General features: G+C 39.5%; 5 protein-coding genes and 1 pseudogene across 5 annotated transcripts; all 6 read right to left on the reverse strand.

Annotated features, from left to right (window-relative positions):
- Positions 1-84: 84 nt before the first annotated feature.
- On the reverse strand, positions 85-855 carry LOC128254579 (glutathione S-transferase 1-like). Its single transcript, XM_052983735.1, has one exon. The coding sequence runs from the start codon at positions 804-806 to the stop codon at positions 138-140; it is 669 nt and encodes a 222-aa protein (XP_052839695.1). The 5' UTR covers positions 807-855; the 3' UTR covers positions 85-137.
- A 1,312-nt stretch (positions 856-2,167) lies between these two features.
- LOC128254580 (glutathione S-transferase 1) lies at positions 2,168-3,177 on the reverse strand. Its single transcript, XM_052983736.1, has one exon. It carries the CDS (start codon positions 3,088-3,090, stop codon positions 2,422-2,424), a length of 669 nt encoding a protein of 222 aa, XP_052839696.1. The 5' UTR covers positions 3,091-3,177; the 3' UTR covers positions 2,168-2,421.
- Positions 3,178-3,704: 527 nt separating this feature from the next.
- Positions 3,705-6,806, reverse strand: LOC128254973 (uncharacterized). Its single transcript, XM_052984369.1, is given in 3 exon segments — positions 3,705-4,514; positions 6,073-6,294; positions 6,297-6,806. Coding segments are annotated over 3 exon segments (1,356 nt in total). The 5' UTR covers positions 6,760-6,806; the 3' UTR covers positions 3,705-3,843.
- A 475-nt stretch (positions 6,807-7,281) lies between these two features.
- LOC128254574 (glutathione S-transferase 1) lies at positions 7,282-8,141 on the reverse strand. Its single transcript, XM_052983730.1, has one exon. The coding sequence runs from the start codon at positions 8,119-8,121 to the stop codon at positions 7,405-7,407; it is 717 nt and encodes a 238-aa protein (XP_052839690.1). The 5' UTR covers positions 8,122-8,141; the 3' UTR covers positions 7,282-7,404.
- A 386-nt stretch (positions 8,142-8,527) lies between these two features.
- LOC128254590 (glutathione S-transferase 1-like) lies at positions 8,528-9,167 on the reverse strand (annotated as a pseudogene).
- Positions 9,168-9,986: 819 nt separating this feature from the next.
- On the reverse strand, positions 9,987-10,826 carry LOC128254578 (glutathione S-transferase 1-like). The gene is given in 2 exon segments (XM_052983733.1): positions 9,987-10,522; positions 10,524-10,826. Coding segments are annotated over 2 exon segments (675 nt in total). The 5' UTR covers positions 10,779-10,826; the 3' UTR covers positions 9,987-10,102.
- Between the last annotated feature and the right edge of the window lie 137 nt (positions 10,827-10,963).

The following is a 10,963-nucleotide window of genomic DNA, read 5'->3' on the forward strand; positions in this document are numbered from 1 at the left end:
TAATTACATGCACTTGGAACATCAAATGTAAACATAATATTTACTCCAATTTATCTCCCACAAACCCCTACACACAAATTATATTTTTATTATTCTTATTAAAAAAATATTAATTTTCAAATTACACAGTGTACATATCAGGTTTCGAAGGTGAAATTGGTCTGCTTGACGATGGCCACCAACTGTCGGGCACCCTTGCCGTTGGCTTCCTCGTAGTAGGGCAGCTGTTCCAGCCTTTTAATCCAGCCGCTGATCCTGGGATACTTGACCACATCTAAGTCCACAAATGCCTCCAGAGACGCCACTGAAGAGACGAGGCTGAAATCAGCAATGGTCATCTGATTGCCAGCGATGTAATCCTGTCCCTTGAGGAAAGTCTCAACAAAGTCATAGATCTCGATGATGGCATCGTAACGTTCTTTGGGCATTTTACTCTGTCCAAAAAAGACCACGGGCTTGATAATGCTTCTGATTCCATTGGCAAAGACCACACCGGATTCAAAGTGCATCCGCTGATCCACCACAGCTCGCTGGAGCAGATCTTTGGGGTACAGGGAATCAGTATCCGCGTACTTGGACACCAGATACGCAATGATTGCGTGCGAGTCCCAGATGAAGTGGCCATCATCCTCCAGTGTGGGCACCGTGTGCTGCGGGTTCTTCTCCAGGTAGGCCGATGAAAGTTGCTCCCGAGCCACAATGTTAACGTTCACATATTCGTAGGGCAGGTTTAGAGCGGCCAAAGTGAGTTTTACGGCTCGAACTGGCGGACTGGCATCCAAACCGTACAATGTCAATTTTACCATCTTGTCGCCTTGGGGTCTATTTCACTACTGATCGATGAGAGCAGCAGGTAAGTAAATTATTATTTGGACTACGGGTCAAGAGAAAATTTAAGAGAGTTTGGTTAATCGGCACAGATTATACCCTGCCTAGTTTAAATTATGTATGTATATTTTCACATGTAGATATTTATATATTATACCTGCCTAGTTTAAATTAGTTATATTTTATATCAGTCGGATGTACTGTAATGTTTGTCTGATAAACTTACTTTGTTGGGTGTTAATGATTTTTAAATAAAAATTTTATGGCAAAGGTTTTGGTATTTTAGTACTTTTATCTTTATCCCTAAGATCTCAATAATTAAAAATAATCGGGCTTATCAAAATGTGGAACAAGCATTTACGAGAACATCAGTTATGAATTATATAAATAGTATGATGATAAGCTTATCAGTTTTGCTTTTTTACACAATAAGTAATTAAACAGAGAAACTCCGCATATGGATGAGTAGTTACAAGTCATGATGACAATGGTTATTAAATGGAAAGAGCTCGAAAAATATTTGACGTTCGGAAAAAAATAAATATATATATGTATGTATGTATTTCTATTGTAATCGTGTAAAACACTCTCTTTAAGATAAAATTTGAAATTCCGTTTCAAGAGAAGCACTCTCTTAGGCATATTTTATATACACATCATTCAACAAATCGATTTAATTTTTTTAATCTACTGATCATTGAATTTTATACTCCATATAAAGTTAATTTGATCATGTTATCGCGATGGAGTCTCCTTCTCAACTGATTGATTGCAACGAGTGGCTAGTTATTTTGTTGTTAATTTCAAAAACGAAGGATAATTTCAAAAGCTATTTCCTTTGAGTTTTAAGGATGAGTATTTCTTAGGATTATAATTTGTTTAAAAGTTATATCTTATGTCAGAAGAATAAAGTGCAACACTCAGTAAAAATTATGCAATCATCTGTTGATAAGTTCGTCGAACCCTTATCAAAATTGTTGAAAAGCTTTATATCAAAACAAGCCACATTTGAGTCATACAGATAACATGAGTTATTGATAAACACCTTATCAAGTTTGTTTGCCATACAACAAGTAAACAAGCAGAAACAATTGAATAAGACATTGAAAGTCATGCTCTTTTTTATTTGAAGTCATTGCATATGGTTGCTGACTGGCAATATCAAGTATATATACTTTTGCATTATCATCTTTTATGAGACATTTTTTTTGGTACTAGATTAAACGTGCAAACTGTTTTAAAACGAAGTAAAGGTTCTAATTTTCAAGTAAGATGTCATATTCAATCCTTCAAAGTAAAGTTTGTCGGCATTAAATTATAAATAAAGGGAGTGCTTCAATCAATTTATTTTAAGTTATTTGTTGAGGACACAAAACTGAGAAGGTAGTGAAGATCAGAAGTTTGTATAATTGAAATATTTAAAATAGGATAATGTCTGTGTAAAGAGATAAAATGTGTAGGTCATCAAAACGATTTGTGTTTTATGTCCAAGCTTTTGAATACAACAAAAAGAACTAAACATTTAAAGTTTAAAGTTGCTTGATGATGTAGGATTTGTTGGTTTTCCCATTTCTTTTTTTTTTTACACTTTTCCTAGGGCACGATAGTAAAGTTCTTGGACCTCAAGAGTTCCACATATTGGGCGGCTCCACTTCCATTGGCCTCCTCGTAGTAGGGCAGCTCCTTGAGCCTGTCCAGCCAGGCGGCAATCCTTGGATACTTGGCCACGTCTAGTTCCTGGAAAACTCCAATCGAGGTGATGGTCGACACAATGCTGAAGTCGGCTATGGTCAGTTGGTCGCCGGCCAAGTAATCATGGTCATCGAGAAAGGTCTCCACAAAGTTATAGACTTGGATGATGTGATCCACTTGATTCCGGGGCAAAGTTGATTCGCCGTTAAAGAGAATCGGTCGGGTGAGTCTCCTCAGCGCGGATTCGAAGATAACGCCCGACTCAAAGTGCATCAGTTGATCCACCTTGGCCCGCTGCAGCAGATCCTTGGGATACAGCTCATCGCTGGCTGCATATCTATCCACCAGATAGGCCATGATGGCATGGGAATCCCAGATGCATGCCTCATCGTCCTGCAACAGCGGCACCGTGTGCTGCGGATTCTTTTTCGAGAACTCCTCGCTGTAGTTCGCCTTCTCGAACAGATTGACAAAGATGTACTCGAAGGGAATGTCCAGTGCCTTCAGGGTGAGCAGACATGCCCGGGTAGGCGGACTTGCGTCCAGGCCGTACAGCGATATCTTACCCATTCTACAGCGGATTCTCAAGTAAGTGATGACTGCCGTTCCAGGACTCCTTTATAGCCATCTGCAGGGCATGGGAACCGTCAATCTGGCTGCGGTTTTTTAATTACCTCCGACCTTCCTGCCGAACCCTGTGCTTAATTAAGCCACGCACCCTAGGAATCAAAATATTTAATATTCAATTAATTACATTTTGATACATGGCACATTTTGATACATGACAAAAATAGTTTTTTAGCTTTTGGAAATATCAATCCAATATAGTTTAAAAGAAACTTTTTTGCAATTTTTTCGTATAATCTTGTAAACTAAATGGGCTATAAATATTAAAAACATTTTTATTGCATTACAATGTCCTGATGAACGACGATTTATGATTATATTCTTAAATTGTGAAAAAAATAATTTCCTAAAGTGTGGTGAATTTTGAATTTTAAGTATTTATAAAAAGTTTTAAATTTTCTTGAAAACACATAGCAATAGGTTTTTAATGTTTTAAAGTATTATTTTGTTTATTGGTTAAGTCAGAAGAAAAGTTTTCCCTCATACAAAAATTGGACTTAACTATTTGAATGTGTATTGTAGTTTTATGAAAATAACAGCAGTGAAACCAAGTACAATTTTGTTATGAATTCTTTATGCAGTTTATTTGACGCCCCCCTTTTTTTTGGCCGAGTGTCGGCAATGACGAACATTTTTCATCAATTTGTTTTAAAAATTGATACGGTCACGCACTTCGGCAGTTGTGGGAACCCATGTTTATAGAAGTGTCAGCTGGTCTTTCAGCAAGTCCACGTACTTTTTGGCCCCCACACCATTGGCCTCCTCGTAGTAAGGCAGTTCCTCCTGGAGGCGCTCCAGCCAGGCAGTGACCTTCGGATACTTCTCCGCCTCCAGTGGGACAAAGGCCGGCAGGGATGAGGCTGTGGCGGCACAGCATAGATCCGCCACGGTCAGATTATCGCCGGCAACGTAGGGATTATCCCCCAGAAAGGTCTCCAAATGGCCATAACCATCGCGCACATTGTCGGCCTTCTCCCGCGAAATTTCCGTGACATTGTTGTAGAAATACGGAGCACAGATATTGCGCAGAGCCATGAACAGGACACTGGCATCGAAGTACAGACGCTGATCCACCTGGGCCCGCTTCACCAAATCCTTGGGATAGAGTTCGTCCGTCTGGGCATACTTGCCCACCAAGTAGCAAACGATGGCATGTGAGTCCCAGATGAGGGCTCCATTATCATCCAGCAGCGGAATGGTGTGCTGCGGATTCTTCTGGAGGAACTCCTCCTTGTGGTGCTCCCCGGCCAGCAGATCCACCACCTTGAACTCGTACTCCAAGTCCAGAGCCCGCAAAGTCAGCTGGCAGGACCTCACTGGCGGACTAATGTCCAGTCCGTACAGCACAATTCCAGACATGATCCAAGCTCAATCAGTTAAATCAGCGAAATGACATTGGCTCTAGGGTTTTCCTCACTATTTATACGTTTTCAGGGCTTCGAAAGGGTGCATTTCAAGTGCAGCCCACGCCTTTTCCAAAGAACTTGAAAAGCGATCCTGGGTGAAGCCACACAGTCCAAAGTACTTACATATTCCGCGAAGCGTCTACTATTACTTTTTTGCTCATGAAAAGCCTTTGGAGTATGTGTGATTTTGCAGTAATAAACGCAGAGTTATTGTAAATATATCATTTGTATATGCCTCACATCTCAAGTTAACTTTGCAGCTAAGTGCACAGTTAAGACAACTTACTTCATTTAATCACTCCTTTCAAATTAGATACATTTTTAAGCTTATATGTAAGTTAAAAAAAAAACACTTAAGTTAACAAATTATTATAATTTATATGGATCTTTTATTACCGTTACATTATAGTCCATTGCAACGTAGTTAGGGAAAAAACATTTAAAATGGGAAAATTGATTATAGAAATAAACCAACATACATAGAATATAACTTATTTTTAGTTTTTTTATAAGTGCAGATCCTTGGAATCCACTCCATCCGCCTTGTCATATTTTTGTCACCTTATCGTATATATAGAAACCATCCTCCAAAGACGGAATAATCTTAAGACTTATGATTTCCAATTTTCCTAATTGTTACATGGTTTCCCTCCTCATAGACTTAAGTTTTGATGGAAGGAGAGCTCTCTTAAGCAAAGAGATTTTTGCCAGAGCTGTGATGATTACGCAGTAAAATCAATTCGATGACATCAGTTATTATTTTTTCCCTCTTCGGACTAACAAACAGGTGTTTGGGGCAATTGACGTAAGAGAGTTTTAATAAAGTCTATTTTTATGTGGCTTTAAAAAGCTCTTATCTCCTACTCTTCGCACGTTATTGTATACATGGGTTAATTATACGGTTTTGATTTTACTTTGTTCCGGTAATTACTAAAACCAAAAAGAGAAAATTACAAAAAAATCGATTGAAGTATTTAATTGAGACATGTTAGTCATTTTAAAAATATGGCTTTTATCAATAAACTGTTAACAGAGTAGGAAACTAATAAGGTGAATATCGTGTTATCAATATCCAATATTTCTTGGGTTTAATATTTATAAGAATTTAATTTGAGTAAGCAGACAACATTAAAAAAACTAAATTCAAGAATAAAAAGTTTTAAACTAAAGATTAAACATTTTTAAAATTACTTAAGGAGAAAGTGTCATTATTTCTGCCTGGAAACTTCTCAAAGATCTTATGAATTAAACTACCTAACTTATCGGTCATAATAGATGATGTTTGATCTTCTTTTAACTATAATAATATAATTCTTTGACTAGACGTTTATCATGTTACAAGTTAATCTTGTTTGTCCCCTTTTTCAAGTTTAGTAACAGATTAGCCATAAGAAAAATGTTTACTATACGTGACCAATAGTTTCTCTTATCGATTGCCTCAAAACGAGTTTCGACTGATAGTAAAGCAACGTTTCGTCGTTCAAAAGTCAAGTGGTTTTGGGAGTATTTTTAAATATTTATTTTTGAGTATATCGAATGCTTTCTAGACAATAGTAAAGTTTTTGCTCTTGATGAAATCGATGATTTGGGCAGCCCGTGTAGCCGTTGGCCTCCTCGTAGTAGGGCAGTGCCTTGATGCGCTGTACCCAGGCAGCCAGTTTGGGATACTTGGCGGCATCCACGGGCAGGAAAATCACAAATCCGGTTATGGCGGCAGTCACGTGGAAATCGGCAATAGTAGGCTATCGCCAGCCAGGTAATCGCCGCTCTCCAGGAACAAATTAAGCGATTTGTACACAGCCTCCAGGGCATCGATCCTGGCCTGAGGAATCGCCGAGTTGTTCTCCCAGAAAAGCGGATAGGTAATGGCTCTGCCCGTAGATGTGACCACACTGGAATCGTAGTGCAGGCGCTGATCGACGATGGCTCGCTTCTGCAGATCCTTTGGATACAGGGAATCGTCCTTGCCGTACTTGCTCACCAAATAGGAGTTGATGGCATGGCTGTCGGACAAGTAGAAACCATCGTCATCCAGAGTGGGCACGGTGTGCAGGGGATTGATCTTCAGGAATTCCGGCTTCAGGTGCTCCTTCTCCAGCAGATTGACGACCTTGTACTCGAATTCCACACCCAAGGCGTTCAGGGTGAGAAGGACCGAGCGGACTGGAGGACTTCCATCGATTCCGTAAAGCGTAAGTTTTCCCATGTTGTCTCTGTTTCGTGACTATCGAGTTACTGTTTATAAACACTCCCAACTTGGGGATTTATATAGACCATGGCTAGTTCTCTTCAATTAAGAGAGAGCTTTGCACTGCTGTGATGACTTTGCGCTTTAACCTGCACATTGGATTCGAAACCCACTTATCTCTTAGCCCCATGTATTTCACTATGCTCTCTTGATGAAGGAAAGCTTTATAATTCAAAATACCAAGTCATTTCTATTTGTCTTCCTATCGTCTTGGGATTCAATAACCCTTTTAATAATAACTGGGCGCTTTGAGGCTAAATTCTTGTTTATCGAACGACAATATTTCCTTAAACGCAATGGTACATAAATATGCCAACTATAGGGGCAATAATATGTTCAAAGCAAACATTTTTCCTATTAGGGTTCTTTATTGTATTGTAAGCAAAGAAACATTTTGATCAACTTTCCAGAAAACAACTTAGAAAATAAACTAAAATAATTGCCATTTTCATTGGTAAAAGTTTTCTTGCTGTTAAGTGACTCGATCGTTGTGACATCCTTAACAAAACTTAGCCTTATCTATTTTTGAAGTATGGACAACATTCCCCGCATAAAGAGATGGTGTTTAAAAATGTTTTTCATTTATTTAAAAAGCAAGCAACACTATTGCTGTAATATTAAACCAGGTCTAAGCATAGTTATGTATTTTTCCAAGCCCCAAAGATTGTCCTCTTCGTAATGGGGCAAGCTGGATAGGCGGTCTAGCCAACCCGCCACCTTGGGATACTTTTCTTGATCCAGTTCGAGTACAGCGGCCAACGAGGATGCAGTTGCTCCACAGCAGATGTCGGCCAGGGTTAGGATGGACCCAGTCAGATAGGGATTATCTTCCAGAAAGGTCTCCAGGTGGCCGTAGGCATCCTTGATGTTATTCACCTTCTCTTTGGGCACCTCGCTTACTTGGTTAATAAAATAGGGTATACTGACATTCCGCAGGGACATGAACAGTATACTGGCATCAAAGAACAAGCGCTGATCCACCTGAGCCCGCTTCACCAGATCCCTGGGATAGAGCTCATCCGATGTGGCGTACTTGTCCACCAGGTAGCAAACGATGGCATGTGAGTCCCAGATGAGGGCTCCATTATCATCCAGAAGCGGCACCGTGTGTTGGGGGTTTTTCTTAAGGAACTCTTCACTTAAATGTTCTCCTGCCAGGAGATCCACTTCCTTGTACTCATAGTCCAGTTTCAGGGCTCTCAAGGTCAGTTTACAAGCTCGGACTGGCGGACTAATATCCATTCCATACAATACTATTCCCGACATGATGCGACCACAAAGAATCCTCAAGTTATACTGAATCCCCAGAATAACGCACATACAGAATTCTTAATTAACGTAAATAAACAGGCAATTGGTTGCGCTGAGTTAGCCCCTTTCCTCTCTTTAATAAACTGCTGTACTTTTACACTGATAAAATAAAGTAGAACATAGTAAATAGTCACTATTATAAGAGTTTTAACAATAGTTATCATTAAAATTAGGGTAGGCTTTTTCTTCAAATTTATCTATATTTTACTCTTCAATACAAGATGGAATAATTTAACAAATATATTTGAAAACATTAAATTTAAATAAAAAGTTTACCCTCTATTTTCCATTTGTAGATATTTTTTTTCAACCTTCTAGATAAATAAGTTAAAAAGTAATGATCAAAATAAAAAAACCTAAAATCCAGTTTGAAGGCAAAACGCTATCAATTTATTGATTATTAATAACAAATAAAATTTAAAAAATTGTAAAGTGTTTACAATATACATAGTATGAATGAATCATAAATAAATTGTATTATTTATGTTTTTGATGTTGGGTAAGTCTTTTCTTGATGGCTTACTTATCCCCCAGCTTGGTCCACTTGCTGCGAAGCAATGCGATGTATGCCTGAACCGGAGCCTCGTCGATCTCCTTGTAGTAGGGGATCTGGTAAAGTCGATCCAGCCAAGCTGGTGATCTTGGGATATACGGCCGGTTCGATGTCGACGGCGGCACGCAGACCAGTAACCGTAGGTCCAGTGAGCAGGTCAGCCAGGGTCAGCGAATCGCCCACAAGATATGGACTGCTGGCCAGGAACGTTTCCAGCAGTGCCAGACCGCGATGTACAGTGTCCAGTTTCTCCTGGGACACCTCAGTTACGCCTCTGCTCCAGAAGGGGGCCACTATGTTGTGCAGGCCCGGAAAGACTACGCCCGTCTGAAGATTCACCTCCTTGTATTCGTAGTCCACATTCAGGGCCTTGAGGGCCAACTTGACGGCCCGAACACAAGGACTGAAGTCAGTTCCGTATAGAACAATACCCGTGCTCGACATATTGTGAAGTTCAACCGACTACGCTTCTGTTACGACTGATATTTCCATTATTTATCTTATTTTATTTATACTCATCTAAAAAGCTTTTTTGCTGAATCTGAAAGAATTTCGCTCAAAGCTCTGATTCTGTTGTTTGTTTGTTTCTACGTCAAAATTTTTTAAACATTATATTTATTATGTTTGTATTTTTGTCTGGGATGACTTTGCATTATGTTTTTTTGTTGGTAAAATGGAAGTTAGTAATATCTCTGCAACTGAAAGAACTGTTTACATGCACATAGGTAAGTAGTTATTCCAAAATTTGCAAGTCATGCTTATTTTTATAAATGCGTAGAGCGACATAGTCATATTTGTAACTAGGTTAAAGCTTGTTATTTATGTTTATTTAATATACCTTCAATTTTATTTCGCCATCTAAAACATTTACTTCGCCATCGAAAAGAAAATTTTAATTTAAGGAAGGCACTTCTTTTTTTTCCACATCCGATTAGCAGAAAAATGTTCTTTAATTAAGCCAAAAATGACTAAGTTGTCAAAATATTAGGGTTTATTTTTATTATAACAAGTTTTTAATTACACACACATTTTTACAACAGAGTACAAAACCCCAGTTTATAAGGAGATGCCTCTACACAACGACTATTCTTCTCTTTATTTAGTTTGTTTATTCGTCTTGTAAATAAACAAATTGAGAATTTTTGTTGTATTTGCTGTAAATTATTTATTTATGTCGTTACCAAATAGATTATGCGCATATGTAGGAATATGTAGGTAGTACAAATACCACTAAGTCAGATCGATAATAGAAATTCAAGCTCTCTTTTCTTAACCAAAAACCTTCTTCTTCATAAAATCTTATCAGGTTATCAATAAATGATTGGTTCTCTGGTAATATTTTAATTTTAAAACATGTTTTTAATCTGATTTATGGGTTTTTTACAAATGAAACAAAGTTCGTGTTTCTGTTTGGCGGGTTATTCGTTGGTGTATGGTTTACTTATCCCCCAGCTTGATCCACTGGCTGCGAAGAAAGGTGACGTAAGTGTGAGCCGGAGCCTCGTTGATCTCCTTGTAGTGGGGAATCTTATCGAGCCGCTCCAGCCAGGCGGTGACCTTCGGATAGACCGCCGGATCGATGTCCACGGCAGCGGGTAGGGAGCTAACAGTGGGACCAGTGCACAGGTCGGCGAGGGTCAGCGAATCGCCCGCCAGATACGGACTGCTGACCAGGAACGTCTCCAGCAGCGCCAGACCCCGGTGTATGGTGTCCAGCTTCTCCTGCGGCACATCCTTAATCCCACTCCGCCAGAAGGGACCGCTTACGTTGGCCAAGCTTGCAAAAATAACGCTGGCGTCGAAGAACAGGCGTTGGTTGATGATCGCCCGCTTCACCAGATCTTTGGGGTACAGCTCAGTCCGTCTTGCCGTACTTGTCCACCAAATAGGTGGCGATGGCATGGGAGTCCCAGAGGAATGTCCCATTGTCATCCAGTACCGGCACCGTGTGCTGTGGGTTCTTCTTCAGGAACTCCTCCTTCAGGTGCTCGCCCGTCTGGAGATTCACCTCCTTGTATTCGTAGTCCAAATTCAGGACCTTTAGGGTCAGTTTGACAGCCCTCACACACGGACTGAGGTCCACTCCGTACAGTACGATACCCGTGCTCGACATATTGTGTTGTTTATGCAGTAATGGTTTAATAACTACTGATCTTCTGCCGGTTTACTATATAATGTTTTGTCCAAAGCTTTTTGCTGAATGTGAGAGCATTTCGCCTTTGAACAAATATATAAAAGCTCTGACTTTGGTGTTTGTTTGCTGAATTTTACGATAAACAGGGCTTTATTGATATTTGT

This window comes from Drosophila gunungcola (genome assembly GCF_025200985.1).
Source record: "Drosophila gunungcola strain Sukarami chromosome 2R unlocalized genomic scaffold, Dgunungcola_SK_2 000006F, whole genome shotgun sequence".
Taxonomy (NCBI): domain Eukaryota; kingdom Metazoa; phylum Arthropoda; class Insecta; order Diptera; family Drosophilidae; genus Drosophila; species Drosophila gunungcola.